This window comes from Rana temporaria, chromosome 4 (assembly GCF_905171775.1).
Source record: "Rana temporaria chromosome 4, aRanTem1.1, whole genome shotgun sequence".
NCBI lineage: Eukaryota > Metazoa > Chordata > Amphibia > Anura > Ranidae > Rana > Rana temporaria.
This window is the reverse complement of record NC_053492.1, coordinates 381437502-381462208: the sequence shown is the minus strand read 5'-3', so window position 1 is coordinate 381462208 and position 24707 is coordinate 381437502. Positions and strand designations below refer to the sequence as shown.

The following is a 24707-nucleotide window of genomic DNA, read 5'->3' as shown; positions in this document are numbered from 1 at the left end:
ACTTCACCCTTATTCACCAGAGAAACCTTCACACCCAAGCGGTCCCACAAGTCACTTTGGAAATAAAGAGTGAGGCCCCGTACACACGACCGAGTTTCTCGGCAGAATTCAGCCAGAGGAAGCCGACGAGGATCTCGTCGGGCCAAATAGAGAACATGTTCTCTATTTCCTCGTTGTTCAATGGGAAATTTCAGCTCGCCGAGATCCTCGGCGGCTTCACAAGGAACTCGACGAGCAAAACGATGTGTTTTGCCCGTCGAGTTTCTCGGACGTGTGTACGGGGCCTGAGAGATCAGACCTGTCTGACTTTGCCAGATATATGATCCACCGCAAGTTAATTAACATTAGCCTCTCAAGGTTCAACGACTGTCCAGAGAACTACAGAGCTTGGAGATCAATCCTCAAAGCTTCTATTGCTGATATCAACCTCACTGCCAAGGAGGAACTTGATTTGCTTATATAGTGACTAGGGCCAGAATCTGCAGATTGTGTTAAAAGACTGAGAGCAGTACATGTTGACTACCCAGATGCAGGTCTTGCTGCTGCATGGGCAAGACTTGAGCAAACTAATGATAGTTCTGAAGCCATAGAAAGTGCTCTATTTAAGAGACTGCAAAACTTTCCAAAAATAGGTAGCAACGATCATCGCAAGCTTCAAGAAATAAGCGACTTCCTCATGGAGCTAGAATTGGCAAAAGCAGACCCTCGTCTAGCTGGGTTGAGCTACCTGGATACAATCCATTGTGTAAATCCAGTGGTGTCCAAACTGCCATACAACCTGCAAGAGAAATGGGCACAATAGAGCTCAAGATATAAAAGAGACTATAACATGTTTTCCTCCATTCTCATACTTTTACAGGTTCGTTAATGAACAAGCCTGGACGAAAAATTATCCCAGCTTCAGCTTTAGTGAGTCTAGCTTACCTGCTTCTTCATCATCATCATCATCAAGGTATTATAACAAAGCAGCTAAACATAGAGACTTAAATAGAGCTCCATCTGCTTAAAAGACAGACATCTCACCACCCGTATCCTCTCCCGCTCACCAGAGTGATTTGGGTGATAGAGATAAAGATTGAAATCGTCAGTATCCTATTCACAAAAAACCTCACCCTCTAAAGCAGACTTTCAACATGAAGGAACCCTTGAAATAACCCGTCTCAGGGAACCCCTGTTAAAAATGGCTATATCTACAACTCATGATACATTGGTGTGATGGTCAGTGGAAGAGTGCTCCTTACATCTGTGGTCTTGGGGAAGAATTTCCCCGCTACAGTTAGCTAAAAAGATCATTGGTGCCACTGGGAACTTATCTGAGAGGCAAAAATTGGTCATTGCTCAAGGAACCCCTAGAAACTATTGGAGAAACCCTGCTCTAAAGAAATGTTGTGGGCTTAGGCTAAAGACTATCCAAAAACGCAGGGAGATTTGCCAGAAACTTGGAATATGCTACAGGTGCTGTGCTTCTTATGACCATTTTGCTAAAAACTGTAAAGTTGACATCAAGTGCACAGAGTGCAGTAGTGACAAACACGTTACAGCTATGCATCCTGCTCCACTTCCAGACAATCCACAGCAGCCATCTACATTGAACCCTGCATCAAATCATGGCAGGGGGCAACAAAGCCATGCTCCAGCCACTACAAACTTTTCTTCTTCCTGACCTGAAATCTGTGGAGAAGGATCAAGCCACAAATGCTGTACCAAGGTATTTCTAGTCAAAATATATTCAAAGGATCAACCTGAGAAGGCTACCAGGATGTATGCCATAATAGGTGAGCAGAGCAACAGATCCCTGTCAAGCCTAAATTCTTTGAGATCGTTGGCATAAAGGGACACGCAACACCATATACTCTGCCTGTTCCGTTTGTGTGGAAACCTCCAGCAGAAGGGTCCATGGGTTCATGGTCTCCCTATCAAGGCAAAGAAGGGCATACCCTTGCCAAAATTAGTTGGGTGTGACCAAATACCAGACAGCAGGGAAGAAATTCCTACTCCAGAAGCTGTGTATAACCATCCCTACTTAAGGCACCTGGTTACTGATATTCCTCCAATGGACATGGATGCTGAAATTCTAGTCTTGCTGGGAAAAGAGACATTCTAAGGCCCCGTACACACGACCAGTTTCCTCGGCAGAATTCAGCTTCCGACCGAGTTTCTGGCTGAATTCTGCCGAGGAAACTGGCCGTGTGTACACTTTCGGCCGAGGAAGCCGACGAGGACCTCGGCGAGGAAATAGAGAACATGTTCTCTATTTCCTCGTTGTTCTATGGGAGCTCTCCTCCCGCCGAGGTCCTCGGCGGCTTCAGGGCTGAACTGGCCGAGGAACTCGACGTGTTTGGCACGTCGAGTTCCTCGGCCGTGTGTACGAGGCCTCAGAGTACATTAAGTGTCCCAGCAGTGCAATTGATCTGACGATGCCCCATATGCACAAAGACTTGATCTAGGCTTGGTAATAGTGGGTGATACATGCTTGAACAGAATGTGCACGCCATCTGAGATCCACTTCTTTAAGACTTACATGTTAAGAAATGGGCGTGCATCTCACTTTAGACCAGGGATATGCAATTAGCGGACCTCCAGCTGTTGCAGAACTACAAGTCCCATGAGCCATAGCAAGACAGCCACAAGCATGACACCCAGAGCCAGAGGCATGATGGGACTTGTAGTTTTACAACAGCTGGAGGTCCACTAATTGTGTATCCCTGCTTTAGACCATGCTCTCATCATTACAAAGTAAAGGAGAAGCCTCTTATCCAGGTATCTGATGTTACTCCCATCCCCTGTGATGACAACTTAGGTAGCATAGTGTTTTGTACTACACATGATGACAACAGAATAGCCTTGTCAGTTGAAAATAGAGAGTTCATCGCAATAATGGACAGTGAATTCTTCAAAGATTAATCTAACAGCTTTGTTGCACCATTACCTTCCAAATAATCGTGAACAAGCTTAATCTAGATTTATGCCATTAATCACACTAGTCTGAGCCAAATAACAGCTCAGACCCCACTAAATTTAAAGCAGCGCCTGTTCAACAGGAGCAGGCCGCTACATATTTGCATGTTCTTTTTGGTCTTTCAGGTCTTCAAGACAACTGGAAATTGCACCATTGTTTATTTGCATTGCATAACTACCGTTATAATGTAGCATAGTGGTATTTACAATACCAGATGGGCAGTGAGCTGTTACACTAGTTGTGTAAAATGTAATGCTATGCATAGTTATGTTAATGTTTATATAATTAGTTATTATACTGCCATCTTGTGGTTATTCTGGTTGTAGCACTATCCTTTTCTGTTTATTATCTGTGTCCCCTCCCACATTATGATGTACTTTCTTTTCCTGTGCCTTCACTGTCTTAGGAGAACAGAGATGGTCACTTCTGTATAGGCCGCATGCAATCTGCTCGCATCCTGGAATACATTACCATGTTTTGACCTGGAGATACCGTTTTTCATTCATCTGCTACATCTTGTTGTCTGCTATATAGGGTGACCACGTGTCCCGGATTTCCCGAGACAGTCCCGCATTTTGCAGGTCTGTCCCGGGCACCTTCATTCCAGGACAATACAGTGTCCCGGAATGAACCTGACACAGCCACCCACCCCCCCAAGCCCAACTAATGCCCCCAAAAAAGGCTGCTACATCACCGCTTTACTCACTGACAGTACTTGTCCTATCCAGGAATGCCTGGAGGAGCACAGTCCCCGCCCCCTGCTTGTGATTGGAGAAATCATAAATCCCGCCTCTTGTGTCCAATCACTGTGCTGTGATTCGTTACAGCACAAGCTGATTTTTGTGACGGGGGTGTCCCTGAATGGTAGTTTGGAAATGTGGTCACCCTACTGCTATATACTGCTTGCAATAAACCTACGCTGATGGTAAAAAATGTTCTCGTGATTATATCTGCCTTTATAGGCCAGGCATAGAGGTCTCAGCAAGGACTAAGTCACTATTACAACAGTTGGAGCCAGAATACATGCCCCAGAGTTTAGTGAACAAGATGAAGCTCTGTTGACTTCTATCATGTGCAAGCAAATATGCTGTTTATGTTTCTTCCACATACTTAGGTATTCTTTGCAAAGTGAAACTTCACTACATTCATTAACCTCCCTGGCGGTATGATTATTTCAGAAAAAAGATGCTGAAAGTGGTACCATTATTTGCAAAGAAATTTGGCGTTTTATACTGTAGGCCTGTAATTCTTAGGAATAACTCACTTAAATCTGTCCAAACAAGAGTCTAGTAGGCATACCGGGTATGACATTTTTTTTAAAACAAAATTATAAATTATAATATAATAAATAATTATAAATAATTATAACAAATAATAATATAATAAAAATTATTCAGTAATGTAATCAACTCAAAATCACTGAAATTTGCTCAGTTGCAGAATTGTCGCTGTCATTACTTACTTATTTTTTTATGACGAATTTCCCCACAAATCGCTATCGCACAATTCTGCAAGTGATTATAATTTATTATCGCTGTTTTCTAGTTGTGGATTCAGCGAGGCGAGCCCGAGTCTGACTCAAGGTTACCGATCGCAGCACAGAAATGTAACCCAGAGTCAGACTCGGGAATACCGCCAGGGGGGTTAAAGGGGTTGTAAAGGTTCATTTTTTATTTTCTAAATAGGTTTCTTTAACCGGTTAGGACCCGGACCATTATGCAGGTTAAGGACCTTGCCCCTTTTTGTGATTCGGCACTGCCTCGCTTTAACTGACAATTGCACGGTCGTGCGACGTGGCTCCCAAACAAAATTGGCATCCTTTTTTTCTCACAAATAGAGCTTTCTTTTGGTGGTATTTGATCACCTCTGCGATTTTTATTTTTTGCGCTATAAACAAAAATAGAGCGACAATTTAAAAAAAAAAAACAATATTTTTTACTTTTTGCTCTAATAAATATCCCTTAAAAAGATATAAAAAAAATCATTTGTTTTCCTCAGTTTAGGCCGATACGTATTCCATTACATATTTTTGGTAAAAAAAAAATCGCAATAAGCGTTTATCGATTGGTTTGCGCAACATTTATAGCGTTTACAAAATAGGGGATAGTTTTATGGCATTTTTATTAATATTTTTTTTTTTACTACTAATGGCGGCAATCATCGATTTTTTTTATGACTGCGACATTATGGCGGACACATCGGACACTTTTGACACATTTTTGGGACCATTGTCATTTTCACAGCAAAAAGTGCTATAACAATGCACTGATTACTGTGAAAATTACACTGGCAGTGGCTAACCACTAGGGGGCGCTGTAGGGGTTATGTGTGACCTAATGTGTGTTTCTTACTGTAGGGGGGCGGGGCTGGACGTGTGACGTCAGTGATCGTTGTTCCCTATATCAGGGAACAGACGATCACTGACACTGCCACAGAGAAGAACGGGGAAGGTTTGTTTACACTCACCTCTCCCCATCCTTCAGCTCCTGTGACCCGATCTCAGGACACCCGTGGTGATCGGGTTCGCAGCCGCAGTCACAGAGCTTTGTACCGGGTCGTGAGCGCGCCGCCTCTGGGGTTAACCCCTTCACTGCCAGTGTCATTTTCACAGTAACCAGTACATTTTTAGCACTGATTGCTGTAAAAATGACAATGGCCCCAAAAATTTGTCAAAAGTGTCCGATGTGTCCGCCATAATGTCGCAGTCACGATAAAAAAAGCAGATCGCTGCCATTACTAGTAAAAAAAAAAAAAAAAAAATGCTATAAAACTATCCCCTATTTTGTAGACGCTATAACTTTTGCGCAAACCGATAAATAAACGCTTATTGTAAAAAGTAGTGAAATCCCCAGGCCTTTTTTCACTATCTCGGCGCTCAGGATCTTAATAATTTAATTACACACTATATATAAAATAATAATGCACCATATAGTATGGCCACTATATGTATACATATATATAGGTATAAAACGACAGGTAATAATAAAAATTTATTGAATTATAGTTATTAAAATTTCAGCAGCCGCTTTAAAAGGTAAACATAAAACAAAAATTAGTAAAACACAAGGTCTGAATGAGTCCTGTAATTCAAAGCAGCGCTAGTAATCACTTCTCTCAGCGTGATCAATCCTTTCTTATCATAGTTCATAAGAGGTGTGGGAAAGAAGCTGGGATATCCAGGTGAAACCACCAAGTGCTTAAAGTGGAGTTCTGGACACAATTTCACTTTTTAAATAAAAATACCCCTATAATACACAAGCTTAATGTATTCTAGTAAAGTTAGTCTGTAAACTAAGGTCCGTTTTGTTAGGTTATTACAGCATTTTGAACATTAATAAACTAGCATTAGACCGTGGCCATCTTAAGTGTGGGCATCTGAAGCCAGACTGTATTACTTCCTGTATTTCAGCTTTGCAGATCTCGCACACGCTCAGTGCTGCACAAGCAGTGTAATAGGTTTCAGGTCAGGTTTCCACAGCAACGACAGTGTCAGACGAAGTTGCCGCCCCTTATGCAAACCTCTCCTAAAATAACAAATTAAAAGTTGATATGCGCGGGGCATAGGGATTGCCGATCGCTGAAAGTAAATTACATTAAAAATACATATAAGGACACTGCCATCACACACTATAACTTGAGAAGTGGGATCGCCCAACATAAAAGACAATGAGAAGCGGGGGGGGGGGGGGTTTGGGGGTGCCGCCGCCGATCGCCAAACATAAAAAAAAATAATGCCATCGCCCAAGTATGAAAAAAATTGTGAAGCGAGAGGCTGGCTGCCGCCGAACGCAGAACATAAAAAAACATTGAGAAGGGTGGGGGCATTGTGGTTGCTGTCGATCGCCGGACATAAAAAAACATTGAGAAGTGGGGGGGTGGGGGCGTTGCGGTTGCTGTCGATCGCCGGACATAAAAAAAATTGTGAAGCGGGAGGCCGGCTGACGCCGAACGCAGAACATAAAAAAAACATTGAGAAGGGTGGGGGCGTTGCGGTTGCTGTCGATCGCCAGACATAAAAAAAATTGTGAAGCGGGGGGGGGGGGGGGGCGATGATCGCGGGGGGTGGTGCCGCCGATCGTGGGGGGGGGGGTGCCGTGGATCGCTGGACATAAAGAAACAGTGAGAATTGTCCGGTGATCGACCATGATAGTTGTACATAAGTGGAGAAGCTGTTGGTTTGTTGCTACTTCTTTCTCCCACTACACTAGCGTCCTGCTCAGCCACCCCTCTAGACACGACTGGCCAATAAGAAAAATGGGAGGGCGTGGCTTAGGCAAATCTGTGCATAGCAAACTACTGCCACTCCCACTTCAACTCTCAGGGCTCTCGCCGCGGCGGAGGAGATCCATATAGCTAAATAAAACTGTGAGTTTTCAAAAAAAAAAAAAAAATATGCCAAATGTGTTTAAGGGGACAGAGCAGCAGGACATGAAGAGGACTTGAAAAAGAGGGTGGAACTCCACTTTAATGCTGGTCTATGAGGTGCTCTTCACTCCAAACAACAAGCTACCGTGTGTCACACACCCTTTCGGGTATATACTTACCAGAAGGTTGAGTGTAATAAGCCTTGAACAGCAATATGTTTCATCTCCTCCTGTATCGATACTCCAATCGATCTCCCAAACTGGCACTGTCAATCTCCTCAGATGTCCAGGTTTATAAAGGGAAAAAGGCTCACAATAGTGTATTACCGTTTTTCTTTTTTTTTAATAAATCTTTCATTTCATCAGTAAAATCGATACAGTTCCAAGTAAAATTACAGCGGGTATTTAAATAGTAAATGGTATAGACGTGCCGTCCATAGCATTCAAAGATGGGATTGCACAGATTGCACAGACATGCTGATCGCATCCACCTCAGACAAACACAGCCTTACTTCCCTGTGCCTGGAACGCACCTGGAGCGCACAGCGTCGTTACGTTACAACGTCACTTCCTGATGCTGTGAGATCAACCCTGACGTTTCGTCCTTACGACTTCCTCTGAGGGTTTTGAAAACCCTCAGAAGAAGTCGTAAGGACCGCTTTTAGCATCTAAAACTAGAAGGAATCATACCGCCAGGGAGGTTAAAGGAACCTATTTAGAAACAAAAAAAAACTTTACAACCCCTTTAAGCTCTGGGGATTATTCTTCAGAAAAGTTGAATTTCCCTTGCAAAGTGAAAAGCCTATTTGCTTTTAGTAAATCATCCTCCATGGTGCCTTGTGTATTTTTTCCTTATGTTTTTCTGAGACCATACTTTACCAATTCTTATGAATTTCTAATAGAATCTTTGGGGCAGATCCTCAATGAAATTAAGCCGGCGTATCACTTGATACGCCGCGTAATTTCAAATTACCCGCGTCGTATCTTTAGTTTGAATCCTCAAACCAAGATATGACGGCTTCGTACGGCTTCGGATCTTAGATGCAATACTTTGGCGTCCGCTGGGTGGAGTTTGCGTCGTTTTCTGCGTCGGGTATGCAAATTAATGATTTACGACGATCCACGAACGTACGCGCGGCCGTCGCATTCTGTTACGTCGTCTCTAGCCAGCTTTTTCCGGCGTATAGTTAAAGCTGGTGTTTTACGGCGTATAGTTAGAATTGCCATGTTAAGTATGGCCGTCGTTCCCGCTTTTATTTGAATTTTTTATTTTTGTTTGCGTAAGTCGTCCGTGAATCGGAATGTACGTAAGTCACGTGTAAGTAAAAAAAAATGACGTCCTTAAAATGACGTTATTATACGCAATCAGACTCATTATTGAAACTTGTTTTATCTTCTTTTTTTTATACCCAAGCATGGTATGTATTTTAGAGCTAGAGATTTAAACTTCAGTCCAGCCCTGCTTGCAACTGTGTTAATAATGAAATTAGCAATGCCTACAGTGCCCCCAAGAAGCACTGTTATAGCCTGAATTTCCACTTTATTCTGATCTATTGAGAAATCTTCAGTAAATAAGCTATTGTTAAAGTCAAACTCCAGGCAATTGGCTAACTACATAGATAAAAAACATATACGTGAGCTGAAATACCAGTGATTGCATTTTTATTTCTGCCCATTAGGTGGGATTTACAAAGCTCTGTCATACTGTACAATCCTGCCTGGCAAGGCAAGAAACCTGGTTTTGCTCTGCTCCAGTTCAGTAACACTTACAGGTTTTGTCCCTCCCCAGCCTGTGATTAAGCAGTGAAAGGAAAAGTAGCACACTGATGAGGCAATCTCTCTTTTACATCTGTCTGGAGGTCAGTTCTAAGCCACATGGTCAGTATCTGAACTGACAAACCAGAACCAACATCCCCAGATATGTTAAAAAAGCTTGAAGTGAGGTTTTACTAACAATATCTGGTCTGGTACAATATATCCAAACATACCCTGCATGCTGGTTTGTGTGTTTGCTTTGGAATTAGAATGACTCTTTCATGATGGACAACTCTTCTATCCACTGCCTGCTGTTTTGACCTTCCTCTCAGAAAAATGTAAAGATCCAATGAACTTCTGTTTCAGCCGTAAGTAATCTCCCTAATGACACCTATTCAAAACTTTCATCAATGAAAAAATTATAAAATCTAGCTCCAAGGGGTGTTGTTCTCACTTTACTACAATATCATCATCATTAACTACAATTTCATCATATTTGAATATTATTTGCAGGACACTGCATAACGTATAGTCACAATTAGTCTGCTATCATTAAAAAAAAAACACATCTAGTCATTGATAGTCATTGAAAGTTTTTTACAACAATGAAAAACGCAAAAAAAAAAAACATTTTGGTAAGAAATTAGTAAAAAATTTTTTTCTACAAATTTGTGTAAATGAAAATAGGATAAAAAAAAAACACAACAGTATACTGTACAATGGTTAGGAATGCACATTGGTCTTTGTATATTAGATTTTCAATTAAAAATTATATTTTCGCAGAGTTCATAAAACATTAATTATGGCACATTAACATATTCTCTCACATTCTACCCTGAGTTCGAAAATGGCACTTTCTGCCTATAATATACCTGGTGTGGAATACAGCATTCTTACTGTGCATTTGCTGCTACAAATGTTCCTTCTATGGACAAATCTTAGGTGCTTAAAGAGATTTTTTAAGGTTATTTACACTATCTCCTTTTATAGTAGTATGTAAATTAAGGGAAAAATACTATATAACCTATAAAGTAATCTATTGATGTAGCCAATTACAATAAGGGGCATATTTATAAAGGGGTTGTAAAGGTTTGTGTTTTATTTTCTAAATAGGTTCCTTTAAGCTAGTGCATTGGTGCATTGTTGGTTCACTTACCTTTTCCTTCGATTTCCCTTCTAAATGATTTTCTTTGTTTTCTTTGTCTGAATTTCTCACTTCCTGTTCCTCCTCAGTAAGCTGTTCTGGCTGACTAACCACCGCTCAGATGATGGTGGAAAGTTTACTGAGGAGAAACAGGAAGTGAGAAATACAAACAAAGAAAAAGAACATTTAGAAGGGAAATGGAAGGAAAAGGTAAGTGAACCAACAATGCACTAGCTTAAAGGAACCTATTTAGAAAATAAAAATCTAACCTCTACAACCCCTTTAACCTGACATTCACCATATTTATATATTCATTGTAAGGAAACCTTTCTGGTTCAGGTGTTTTTATTAACAATGATTGATTCACTGCCAGTAAAGTGTTTGAATGTTGTCTTTGCTACCTTATAAATATGCCCATAAGTGTTTATTTTGTTAGTACAATTGTCTAGTATAGTAAGACACATTTACTGAATGTTTGAGTCTGTACATTTTCAACATAAGAATACATAATATAGTATTTCACAGTAGTATCTGTTGAATGACATTATTGTAGCTTAGGTTATTGTAGCTTGTCCATGGACTGCACACTGAGAGCTGGCTTCCACTGGAGATGGAATGTGACATTTGGCTAAGATCCTTAGAGTCTGGCTGCTGGGAATTTTCCTTGATGTACTTCTATAAAAGTAAAAGAATAATGGAATCAGTATTAAAAGTTGTATTCAGCATTATGCTGTACTTCTTTTCTTTTAGCTTTGAGGGAATTAAAAAAAAAAATCTTGAAAACCAAAGCTATAATTTTGGAACCCATTAAAATGTTTTGATGTATTTAAGGAGTATGTGAGAGCATACGTTATAAATGATATAAATAAAAGCCCTTATAAAACACATTTAACAAAACACCCATGTCTAAACAGGAAAACAATATATTTCATAAGACAATGTGCTAAGATTGAGTTTTTGCAAATTAGGAATTGTGTATTAGTTCCTTGACAAGGCTATAAGAAGACACAATGCAATAACATATAGTATGTGATAATATGTATCTTGTGGCAAAAAAACATAGTCTGATATGATCAAAGCATTCACCACTACCATACCAAGTATTGTCACCATATCCTTTGCATTCTTCCTTTGTGCGATATAGTTTTTTCCACTTGACCTAGAAAACAAATATACTATAACTTAACAAATTATAGTTTAGGTTGAGCATATTATGTAAAAATAAATAAAAAAATTGTGATTCTAAGCTAAGCATCTTAATCATTGTACACTGTATGGGTTTGATATGTTCATGTTTTAAGCAAACATACAGTATACCAGGTAAAGTCAGGGGCTTTTTTTAAACCAGAGGGTCAGCATAACAGCTCAGGAACAAGCTATTTTAGGAGGATAACAATGGCAGCCTTCCACATTTCTCTCTGGAAAGTTTAATTGCACAAGAAAGGGGCCCTTCAGACCATAGAACTGTAAAACACATTCAGTCGTCTATGGGACCACTCTAGCTTGTGGGCAAAATGCCAGTTCCAAAGCAGAGTGAATCAGAGAGAAGAAAACGTAAAGTAAATTAGTAAAAATAATAGTAAGACTAAGAAAAAGAACATAAGGGGGGGAGAAGGAAGGGGGGCACCCCTGTCCCAGGGGCTTTTGATGAAAAATATTAACACGCTGTAGTAGATTATAATTCTAGGAAGTGCATAGGCAGTTGGGTTGATGGGAAGTAATCTAGCCAGGACTGCCAGATGCGCAGAAATTTATTGTGTTTGTCAGTAAGAATCGCTGTCAATTTCTCATTCACTAGGGTGCTGTGCACTTGACTTTTCCCTTGGTCCAAGTTGAGAATGTGCGTCTTCCATGCATTGGCAATCGTCTGTTTTGTGGCCGAGAAGATAGGGGTTACAAGAACCTGCTCTAGTTTGGTAGTGCCTTCTATCCCAAGGGACTTTTCGTAAGGTTATGTGTAACACTGAGTTGACAAGGCAGTATAAAGGCAGTATGCACACTTGTTAGTGGACAGGTATAAAGGTAGCGTGTACAGATAAACATATGACTGTAATAGAGGCAGTATGCAAAGCAAGCTACACTGATTATATGGGGTGTAGCTTTAACGTATAATGCAAAACTTGTCACACAAACTTTAAACTCATGACCATTCAAATGACATCAGGCCTTTCACTGTATCTTGTAGAGCATACTGTACATTTTACCAGATAACAATTTGTCAACAGAATTAGTATTAAAATGTTTAATGTGAATATTTAAAAAGGGTTTGCATAGATAAAAAATAATTGGCTTTCCTAATTAAAGTTGTTGTAAAGGTTCATTTTTATTTTCTAAATAGGTTCCTTTAAGCTAGTGCATTGTTGGTTCACTAAACTTTTCCTTAGATTTTCCTTTTAAATGTTTTTTTTTTCTTTGTTTTCTTTGTCTGAACTTCTCACTTCCTGTTCCTCCTCAGTTAGCTGTTCTGGCTAACTAACCCCCAGCCAGAACAGCTCGGATGATGGGGGCAAGTTTACTGAGGAGAAACAGGAAGTGAGAAATTTAGACAAAGAAAAAAAAACATTTAGAAGGGAAATCGAAGGAAAAGGTAAGTGAACCAACAATGCACTAGCCAAAAGGAACCTATTTAGAAAATAAAAAACAAACCTTTAAAAACCCCTTTAAGTTGGAACATGGGCAAAACTGATCTAGGAAATTGGTAATGTTGCCGTGTAGGAAAGCAAAAAGAAATTTAATTTTTCTGTGATTTGGCTAATAGACAGCGGTTCTTTTGTCACAATTCTCTTTGGGGTACACATTTAGGGAGCAGAATAAAGGCTTGCTGATTTTTTTGCCCACACCATAAATATGAAGCTATAATAGCGTTTGACCCATGGATTTATTGTTTTTTTTTTTTCATAAGGAAGTAATGGCATATTCCCTGGTTAAGTGTTAATCTCCCTACTATCTGCAAAAGGGCAGGCTGAGAAGTGTATACTCCATCTTATCCATATTTAGGAATTTAATTCAGAATTTTTTTGCAAAGTGGGTAATTTGGATTGTATATTTAAGGGACCGTGGGCCTTTTTTTGGAAAGTAATTATTTTTCTTATTACTTTTCTTCTAAATAGTTAATCTGAGGAAATGTATACTTAACTGTATACATAATTACTGATATTAAATTAATAAATGTGTATTTGGCACTATACATAAAATGTCATCCTAGAAATAAACTAGCTAACTGACATCACATCACAATGCCAATGACAGAAAAAAATGAAAGGCACTTTACTAAAATCAAAAGGCAGATATTCCTACACCAAATCTTGAGTTAGTAGAGTAGAATTTCAATGCACTAAGAAGTATAAATCCTATGTATATGCTTCACTACTTTTCTTTTCACCAACCCACACCTGCATTATGTTATATTAGATGTAGAGTATTGTTCTTACGATTTACTGGCCTCCACAACACCTAGATTCACAAAAGATGCCAGTGAGTTCTTCAACATATCAGAAGACAATGATTCATAACAACTGCTGGCTCCTGTGAAGACACAAAATAAACTGTTGGAAATGGTATAAAAGAGATTACACATTCAAGAAATAGCTGGGAAGAGAAAGGAAATTAGATTTTTGTACTTACCATAAATATTTTTCTTGAAGCCCATTAAGAGTCACAGGAATTCAAGAATTCTTGAACAGTAAAGTTATGCTGCTGCCTACAGGAGGTTGTGACACTGGCAAATAAAAAACATTGAAGCCAGCACCTGTATAATCCCGCCTCCAACTACTATGCCTCCTTTTTAGGGTATGTACAAAAAAGTTATTTTCTTTTTTGTCCCTTGAGGGGTACAGGAATTCCTAAACAGTTGGGATGTCAAAAAGGTTATCTAACTTATGGGTGGGCAACAGCCACTGAATGGTTTAACAAGTTTTGAGGTAATTCTACAACAGATTATCTGAAGAAATCTAGGCTAGATAAACAAAGAACCAAATTAAATTTGGAAATTACCACAACTAATGGGAGGTTACTAAGCATCAACCTGGTGCTCCAGGCAAGGGCAGATAATCACAGCTTAGGCAAAACTGCTATCTGAAGGAACGAAGGGCTAAAATAAATGACCATCTGTCCACCCATCAAAGAATAGGTGGAACAAACACTGAATGGCAGAAAACAGACCAACACCTAATGTAGTAAAAAAAATGCTGCTGGGCCAAACCTACCTCAAGAGACCACAACTCGGCCGCACAAAGATGACCTATCCCCCAGTGATCAGATCCCGCAAAGGCCTCTGCGCTTACACTATTCTCCCTTCGGGGGAATATGAAGCAGGGTACTAGTGTGACACTTGGCAACTGTGAGAACAAATAAAAAAGCCTTTCTTCAAGAGAGCTCTTGTAAACGTTCCACAAGGAATTGGGTGGATTTAAAGGCCAGTGCTATGAGTAGGGTTCAGAACTGCTAAAGAGCACAGAGGAGTCAATTCCTAGAACAGGGAGTCTCAAGGACTAATCAATGTTGTCATGTAAGTTAAGAAGTCACTCAAAGGAGGGATGAGACTGAGCAGATTCAAGCACCACAAGGGTTGCAACCACCTGTGGGGGGGGACGGGGACGACTGCAAAGATAAGTGTAAGTTTGAGTGGAATACCATTCCCAAAGGCAGGCTTCTCCTAGAGTGAGTATCAGAGGGCCCAGGATGCAGTGAAGCCAAACAAACCAGGGCAAATGCACAATAAGATGCAGTAGTACCTGTAATGTGAGGAGGTGCAGCTGATGGAGATTCCTTATTCAAGGTACTACAATGGAGGCTACAGGGGAGACCTGAGCCCCCCAAATATCAAGGAGACAAACTACCAAAAGACCCAGCAGGATAAACAAGCAGCACCCAACTTGCAGAAGTTGAGGCACAAATCCATTCAGAAGGCTAAGCAGTGGGGATAGAGGACCTCTGGCTTTGGAATCTGCAGCTTTAGTGGGGTATAGGCTATGATTTCCTATGACGTACTACTGTAGTAGATGAAGGAAAAATTTGGGGTTCCTATGCCTTATCCACAGACCTATTTCATTGAGGCAGGAGCACACTCCAACAAACCAGTGGCATCACTATTGACAGAGTCAAGAACAGGCCTGAAGAGTCAACTTCTCTTGAAAGGCAACTGGGTCAGATGTTGTTTGGATGTATCAGCAGCATCCCAGGCATGATGTAACCAATTTGCTGTATTCATATGAACAGACATAATCCTCATGTGAAACACAAGAGGCTGTCACAAGTAAAGCGCAAGGCTCCAGACATTCATTCAAAATGCTCCATGACATGAGGGCTTGCCTTGTGATGGAGAGGTCTTCGGTAAGATACTGAACCCATTGTGACACAGTTTGACAAACCAAATCATATACAGAATGGAGGGTCAAACTTCCAAATTCAAACTGAGATCTAGAAAATGTAACTGTCAGGAAAATCCCACCATCATCATTTTTGGTTGTATGCTTGTAAGGGCAGATTACTGGAGTGTATGCAGTGGGCAGAGACCACTTAGCAATTATTTACTTTTCAAAAGAAAAGAGCTCCATCACATTCTTCCAAAATCCTACAGGTTGTTTCCAGTTCTCATAACTTAAATACCAGGTACAACAGGAAACTCTTTGCAGGTGTAGGACCTCTAAAAGACCCTAGGCCTAAAACAGCTGGCTGATCCTCTAAATGCAGAGTAGGGCAGTAAGTACTGCACCAGTCAGGTAAGAAACAATCCCTTGTACAACTGAGTTATATGCAGTTTGCTCCAAAAACAGTCTTACCAGGAGTGAATAAAAAACATACTCCTAGTACTAATACTTCCCTACCCTATCCAAATCTAAATCTTTTGGCCGCACATACACTTTAAATTTCAGCTAAAATCTTTACTGACAGATGTTAACAACTTCAGCACCGGAAGATTTTGCCCCTTAAAGACCAGGCCATTTTTTGCAATACGGCGCTGCCTCGCTTTAATGGACAATTGTCGTTCCTACTAAAAGAGCTTTCTTTTTGTGGTATTTGATCACCTCTGTGTTTTTTTTTTTTAAACAAATTTCTTCATCAGTTTAGGCCAATATGTATTCTTCTACATATTTTTGGTAAAAAAAAAAATCACACGTGTATATTGATTGGTTTGCACAAAAGTTATAGCGTCTACAAAATAGGGGATAGATTTATGTAATTTTTACGTAATTTTTATCATTATTTTTTTTCTAGTAATGGCGGTGATCTGCGATTTTAAGCAGGAATGCGAAATTGCGGATCGGACACTTTTGACACTTTTTTGAGACCATTGACATTTATACAGTGATCAGAGCTTTAAAAATGCACTGATTACTGTGTAAATGTCACTGGCAAGGAAGGGGTTAACACTAGGGGGCGTTCCCTCGTGAGTGTTTCTAACTGTGGGGGGGGGTGGGACTGACTGATCTGATCTTTTCTATCCTGTCAGAACAAGGATCTGTGTGTTTACATACACAAATCCCCATTCTGGCTCTCGTGCCCACGATCGCGGGTGGCCATCGCGCCCACCAGCCACGCGCACCAGTTCCCCCGCCATGCAGTGGGCGCGCACGCACCTGCTATGGCTCTTAAAGGGGCCAACGTACGGGAACGGGTATTTGCGGGAACTAACCACTTTGTTGATTTATATTGTGCGTGAGCTGGTCGGCAAGTGGTGAAACAACCATATTTGTTTTCATGTTATAAAAAGTAACATACATACAGTACCTACAGCTTTACCAATTTTGTTAGTAAGGCACCACAGTTAATGTGCATATGTTATAGATGAGAATTGTATATATTTTTTTCATGTCCTCCCTGTTAACTACATGGCCAGGGAGAAATACATTTAGTGTTAAGGAGATACTTTATTAAAACTAAATACAATATAATAATATACATATACATTTATTTTTCACATCCCCAAATACCATGGGTCTTCTTCCATACACAAGGTTTTGTTTTTTGTTCCATTGCTGTAAACAGACATTTTACATACCTGTTGCAATTGTTTGAAAGATAAAACTTTTCACACCAGATATATATTGTTTTTCAGTGAAACTCTCAGAAGTATCCTGTGAAAGGTAGGTGCAAGCTAACTGGACAAAAAGAAACACCCATCAATATGAATCCACTAAAGATTTACCGGTATGTAGTCTAAAGTCAGTAATTGCTTATATGATAAATTATAATTTTTACACTCTTTACTTGATAACAATAACATTCAAGCCTCATTTTTTTCATTCTTCCTCTATATATGTTGTACACTGATGTCTCTAGCTATGCAGCCAGATCCAGACTGTAGATGCAACACACTGAGTAGTCCTATACCTGGTAGCCTTCCAGAAGAGGATAGAACATTTTGAATAAAAAGACCGTCACACTGGTGTCAGGTGATGATATTTCATCTGATGTAACATGGACAGCGTTATATTTGCCAAGTAAGTAGCAGCCTTCTTCAAAGTCCTGTCAGAAATGAGTTGAAAGTATGCACTAAATTATCTGTACATATGATATTTTGGTAAACACATACACTTTTGTTTAATGCAGTTTATCACATATGCTTACAAACAAATATATAACAGCTGTCAGATCAATCATGACCCACATTTAAACAAACCTATAAGGATTTTTTTTAAATTCTAGAATTATAATAGAAATATGGAGGCTGCTGTTTTGGAAGGTTGATGCTCCGAGGGTGTTATTCTGTTCTATGCTCTAATACTGTACACGGTATTACACAGAATAGTTACTTGTCTATGCCTGGTTTCACAGAGAACAAGTAAACAGCAACTGAAAGTTAGAAATCCATGGGCCGGATTCAGAAAGAAGATACGACGACGTATCTCCTGATACGCCGTCGTATCTCTGAGTCCGGCCGTCGTATCTATGCGCCTGATTCATAGAATCAGTTACGCATAGATATGCCTAAGATCCGACAGGTGTAAGTGATTTACACCGTCGGATCTTAGGCTGCAATTCCAGGCCGGCCGCTAGGTGGCGCTTCCGTATCTTTTACGCGTCAAATATGCAAATGAGCATTTACGCCGATTCAGAAACGACCGCCCGGCGCTTTTTTTTTACGTCGTTTGCGTTCGGCTTTTTCCAGCGGAAAGTTATAGGAGGGGTAAGTGCGGCGTAAAGTATGGCCGTCGTTCCCACGCAGAGTTTTGAATTTTTTACGTCGTTTGCGTAAGTCGTTTGCGAATACGGCCGGACGTAATTTACGATAATGTCAAAACCAATGACGTCCTTGCGACGTCATTTGGAGCAATGCACGCTGAGAAAATTTGCGGACGGCGCATGCGCTGTACGTTCGGCGCGGGGACGTGTCTGATTTTAATTTTACACGCCCCCTAGCCGCGGAATTTGAATTCCGCCAGGGGATTTACGATACGCCGCCGCAACTTTAGAGGCAAGTGCTTTTTTGAATAAAGCACTTGCCTCAAAAACTTGTGGCGGCGTAACGTAAATCAGATAGGTTACGCGGATCTAAAGATCCGCTGACCTATCTGAATCTGGCCCCTTATCTCTATACTTGATCCAGGTTAGAGAATGCTAAAGAATTGAAGCCAAAGCATTAGCATGACCTCCAGTCAAACAGCATTTTCAGAAAGAGAGGTCAACAATGAGAGACCACTTATTTTTTCAGGAAAGGCTTTGTTTAACAATTTTTTTTTGTAAAAGTGCTGTTGCACTTTAATATGTTTTATATTTAGATTATATTAAAGTTATTGTAAAGGAAATATATTTAAAGTATTGAGTGCTGTGTTTGTATTATGGTAATTAGCTCAACCTTCAAAGGTTGGACTTTTGTTTTCCCTGATCACATCTCACGTGGGTAGTAAACAAGAGCCTTCTTTGACTCATCCAATCAAGCTGTGCCCAATATACACTTACTAGGTACAGTGACCAATTAGGGAGAATTATATTAGCCACAGTACAGAAAGGAGGGGGGGGTTATATAATGCTTTGTGAGCAAGCTAAGTCCCTCTTTGGTGTGGGAGCAGACAGCAGTCACCACGGGCTGACCTGAAGTTAACAGGTAATCTAACTCTATACTTGTATCTTAAATTGTATTGTAAATATGGGTGCTGTGTATGGTTTTTCTGACAGAATTCCGCTCAAGTTTGTCTTGCATACACACGGTCACACAAAAGTTCTCTGAACTTTCGTCCGTCAAGAACGCGGTGACGTACAACACTATGCTGAGCCGAGAAAATGAAGTTCAATGTTTCCGAGCATGCGTCGGAATTGCTACAGACGATCGGATTTTCTGATAGGAATTTTTTCTGTCACAAACTTTGAGAACCAGCTCTTAATCGTTTGCTGGTGGAAATTCTGACAGCAAAAGTCCGATGGAGCATACACATGGTCGGAATTTCCGTTCAAAAGCTCACATCAGACTTTTGCTGGCGGAATTTCCTAACGTGTGTATAGGGCATCAGAGTCTGCAAAAGACTTGAGACTGGGGCAGGACAACGACCCTAAACATACAGCGAGAGATACAATGGAATGATTTAGATCAAAGCATATGCATGTGTTAGAATGGCCCAGTCAAAGTCCAGACCTAAACCAAATTGAGAATCTGTGGCAAGAGTTGAAAATTGCTGTTCACAGACCCTCTCCATTCAATCTGATAGAGCTTGAGCTATTTTGCAAAGAAGAATGGGCAAAAAGTTCACTCTCTAGATGTGCAAAGCTGGTAGAGACATCCCCAAAAAGACTTGCAGCTGTAATTGCAGCAAAAGATGGTTCTACAAAGTACTAACCTTGCACTTCACAATAATGTGCCACTTTGTATTGGTCTATCACATAAAATACATTTACGTTTTTGGTTGTAACATGACTAAATGCGGAAAATTCCAAGGGGTACAAATACTTTTTCAAGGCACTGTACTTATCAGTTCCGTGCAATGATTTAGCATAGAGCAGCTCCGATCTGCTCTTCTCGGGTCCCCCGCCAGTGATCCTGGCTCCTCCTCCCTTCCCGATACCCCCATAGCATATGCACGGTAGTTGGGTCTATGGCAACCTCAGCCTGGTCTCCCACAAGGCCATGCCCCTAATGCATTTTGTTCCACCCCTCAGAGCTTGCCCAAGGGGATGGGCTGAGGTTGCCATATACCCAACTACAACGGGTCTATATGGATGCGTGGCTTAGGGGATATCCTTTTTACTAAAAATGTTTTACCTTAATGCACAGAATGGATTAAGGTAAATTATAATTAGGCTTTCAAACCACTTCAATATTTAAATGCTGAAATATATTATAGACATATTGGGATTTATTTACTAAAGGCAAATAGGCTGTTCACTTTGCAAGGGAATTTTCACTTGGAAGGGAATATTCCCTCATGCTTAGTAAACGAGTTGAAGCTCTGTTGACATCATTCAATAATGTTCAAATAAAGAAGAAAAAAGTTTTACTTGTTGTACATTTTTTTCCTACCACGTTATTGTCTGCAAAGTGAATTTTAACCACATTCACTAAGCTAAAAAAGTCCCCCCCCCCCCCAATCCATGCGTCCGGCCCCTTATCTACATGCAGGGTCCTGGACGCATGGATTCCAATTAATATTCGCTATTGTCTTCCTGATTCTCCTCCTGGCCAATCAGGAAGCAGCTACTAAACACCCGATTGACCAGGGAGTCTCAGGACCTACTTCCTGTTTGGCTGGGAGGAGAAGCCCTGGCCACTTCTTGTTCTGCCTGGAAGAGAAGCCCAAGCTCTCCCCTGTCTCTTTCCTCGCTGCATCTCAGCTCCCAGCTTGGCTCCCATCTGCCTCCTCAAGGTAAAGCCTCCTATCACACTCTCCCGATTGTCTCCCGTGGGGGGGTGTATCACAGCCTCCCTGACTGTCCTCACCGGCTCTTCCCTCGTTGCATCTCGGCTCCCGGCTCAGCTCCCATCTGCCCCTTCCAGGTAAGGCCTCCTATTGTGGCCTCCCGTCCATCTCCCGCGGAGGGGGGGGGTGGCTTGTGGTGATGGCGAGTGAGGGGGGTTTGTTTGCCCCCCCCGAAATATTGAGCACCAGCTGCCAGGCTATTTACTGTTAGTAAATTTAACCCTATTGTGCTTCACCTGTTCTTCATGTCCTGGGAAGAATATGAACTCTCTAGAAAGAACTCTTCTCAGAAATGTAAATGATTTGTAAACATCATCTGAAACAAAGATGATACAGTTAGAATACATTATTGAATAACACTTTGGTTATCTGAAACACTACTGATACAGGGGAACCTGATCCAGATAAGGCGAGAAAATCTCCTACCAATTTCCTAACAAAACAGGATTATTTAGATTGTGGAAAATAAAGTGTAGCGTTAAATAACAAGATCTAAATAATGAATGAATGACCCAAAAGAAAAGATATGGGATATTAATCCCTGAAAACAATAGTGATCTGATATAAACGTGATTATAATATCCTTATAAAGTGGAAATATATACAGAAAAAATTAATAGTCCATATAAATAACACTTGAATGTCCACTGTGTATCAAGACCAAAAAGGTACTTTAAAGGAACGTGAGCTTAAAGTGAGCTAAAAGTTCAAAACATCATGCTGGCATCCCAACGGTGAACACAGACAAATGTTTGAAGTGAGGGGAACCACCACCGATAAGATGAAGGCTTACCAAATAGTTTGAACCCAATAGAACATATGTTCTATGAGTCAAACAGGCTTGTGTTGACAGGCAACAAACCGGCTGAAGGCTTGAAAAAGCATCAATGACTGGGCCAAAAACATCAGACTATCCCTGGAATGGCGATCTACATAGGAAATTGTTAGGTGGGAGACGATGATCAGGTTAGTGGGCACTTGAGCTTATTTTCTGTTAATGCACCTAGGCCCAAGGGTACGATGAACCTCTCTCCAATGCTCCGAGTGTCATTTCTCTCTGGTGCTTCATTCCTCTGTTACCAGCATGAGTAATAAAGATGATACAGTTAGAATACATTATTGAATAACACTTTGATTATCTCAGACAATACTGATACAGGGGAACTTGATCCAGATAAGGCCACAAAATCTCCTACCAAATTCCTAACATAACTGGATTATTTCGATTGGATTCATTCTTTCATTTCATTAAAAATTATGCTTCTGGTTTATCACATATGTAAGAAAGCAAATCATACCTTTCTTGAAAGTCTGTGCCAGTTTACAAGCCAATACAACCAGGGCAGGACGTGCGTAAATATTAACTAGTTCGTTTCTGTAGGAAGCACCCATCAGAAATGTGACTGCTCGTTTGTTCACCAAGTCTTCAGTCATGTCATGATCATTATGTTCAAACAAAACTACCTGATCATCCACAAGGCTAATAAAGTTTGAATGTAGGTGTAGACTGGACCGAACCACTTCATCAACAGGTATGTTACCTGTAATACAAAAAAATCTATAACATAATGTAGAGATCCCAACTTAAATGTTAGCTTGCATATGAGGTCATAGAATAAAATGCAGAAATAATACAAATAAGAAATAATATTAAGGTATTGTTTTTTAATGTGCTACAGATGTGCAAGTACTAAAAGTAAAAGTTATATTAAAGTCAGCTATATAGTGATTTGCAAAACAGCAGAATGTAGATAAAACGGGTCAATTTTTTGTTGTTGGATAGTCCTTGTGTACATTGGCCAACTATGTCAATCTAAAAGCAAACAATAAAAAAAAAATAGGATTTTTGTACTCACCGTAAAATCCATTTCATGGATTTCATGGACGGACACAGCAGCCTTTGACCTTAGGGTTATATCTGCTTCCTTCCAGGAGAGTTAGGCAGAAAAAAAGCACTTTAAAGTGGGAGTTCACCCGAATAACAAGTTTTAACATTAGATTGAGGCTCATTTTGTCAAGGGGAATCGGGTGTTTTTTTTAAAATCGAAGCAGCACTTACCGTTTTAGAGATAGATCTTCTCCGCCGCTTCCGGGTACGGTCTTCCGGACTGGGCGTTCCTATTTAATTGACACACTTCCGATGGTCGCATACATCGCGTCACGAGTAGCCGAAAGAAGCCAACGTCGGTGCGGCTCTATACGGCGCCTGCGCACCGACGTTCGGCTACTTTCGGAAAATCGTGACGCGATGTATGCGACCGTCGGAAGCCTGTCGGAAACCTGTCAATCAAATAGGAATGCCCAGTCCCGCAGCCCATACCCGGAAGCGGCGGAGAAGATCTATCTTTAAAACGGTAAGTACTGCTTCGATTAAAAAAAAAAAACACCCGATTCCCCTTGACAAAATGAGCCTCAATCTAATGTTAAAAATTAAGTTTTTGGGTGAACCTCCACTTTAAGTGTTAACAACACTTTCCTCAGTGCAGCTCCTCCCAGGGGGCGTGGTTCCCCGGGTATAACCCACACCCTGCTCTAGCAGCCTCAGTTTGTAACAAGCAGTACAAACAAAAGGAGGGGTGGGTGCTGTGTCCGTCCATGAACTCAGAGAAATGGATTTTACGGTGAGTACAAAAATTCTATTTTCTCTTCCGTTCATGGACGGACACAGCAGCCTTTGACCTTAGGGACGTCCCCAAGCAGTGTCAAAAAATTTGAGGGGTGGGAAAACAACACAGCAAACCAGGTTACACCCCAAACAAAACCGGAGTTACTGAACGGAGGAACTCCAACCTTAAACTGCCGCCTGTAACACCTTGCGGCCGAAGGAGGCATCAGAAGATGCACTCACATCCACCTTGTAAAAGTTTGAAAAAGTATGGACCGACGACCAGGTCTCTGCCTTACACACCTGTAACACAGAGGCTTGATGCCGGAAAGCCCAAGAGGCCCCGATCGCCCTGGTTGAATGCGCTGTAACCCGAAAGGGAGGCGCCCGCCCCTTCAGGGCATAGGCCTGAAGCACAACCTGTCGGATCCACCTAGAAATGGTGGCCGACGAGACTGCCAGGCCTTTTTTAGGACCAGCCACCGACACGAACAGCGAGTCCGACTTCCGGAACGGAGCCGTAGCAGATAAGTACACTCGTAGGGCCCGAACCACATCCAGAGAATGTAAAGTGGCCTCCTTCTGGTTTTTCAGCTGAGGACATAAGGATGGAAGAACAATGTCCTCATTAATGTGAAAAGTCGAAATGACCTTTGGGAGAAAAGACGGCTGCGGCCGCAGCACCACCTTATCCTTATGGATGACCTAGTAGGGAGCCTTGCAAGACAAGGCCGTCAGTTCAGACACTCGTCTGATCGAGGTAATTGCTACCAGAAAAAACACCTTTTGTGACAGAGTCAACAAAGGAATCTTCCGAATGTCCTCAAAGGGAGCATCCTGAAGCACCGAAAGGACTAAATTCAAGTCCCATGGGGGTAGTGGGTGGCGCACCAGAGGGGCCACGTGCCGGACCCCCTGTACAAACGTACGCACCAAGGAGTGCGACGCCAAGGGTTGCTGAAAGTAGACAGCCAGAGCCGAAATCTGACTCTTAACCGTACTTAGGGCGAGAGCCTGATCCACTCCCCGC

At 41.1% G+C, this 24707-nt stretch overlaps 1 protein-coding gene across 4 annotated transcripts in view; it reads right to left on the bottom strand.

The window, feature by feature from the left end:
• Nucleotides 1-10613: 10613 nt before the first annotated feature.
• The window catches only part of LOC120937647 (dihydroxyacetone phosphate acyltransferase-like), a 111030-nt gene continuing 96936 nt past the window's right edge, over nucleotides 10614-24707 (bottom strand). For 3 of the 4 annotated variants that reach the window (XM_040351049.1, XM_040351047.1, XM_040351050.1), the window contains 7 exons: nucleotides 22371-22613; nucleotides 21309-21388; nucleotides 17555-17689; nucleotides 17223-17322; nucleotides 13654-13747; nucleotides 11320-11381; nucleotides 10614-10897 (listed from right to left, as the gene is read on the bottom strand). In XM_040351049.1, coding sequence (XP_040206983.1) covers nucleotides 10860-10897; nucleotides 11320-11381; nucleotides 13654-13747; nucleotides 17223-17322; nucleotides 17555-17689; nucleotides 21309-21388; nucleotides 22371-22613 — 752 coding nt within the window. In that variant the 3' untranslated portion in view covers nucleotides 10614-10859. Of the gene's footprint in view, nucleotides 10898-11319; nucleotides 11382-13653; nucleotides 13748-17222; nucleotides 17323-17554; nucleotides 17690-21308; nucleotides 21389-22370; nucleotides 22614-24707 lie in introns of those variants that run through there. The other variant, XM_040351048.1, reaches the window with a different exon arrangement.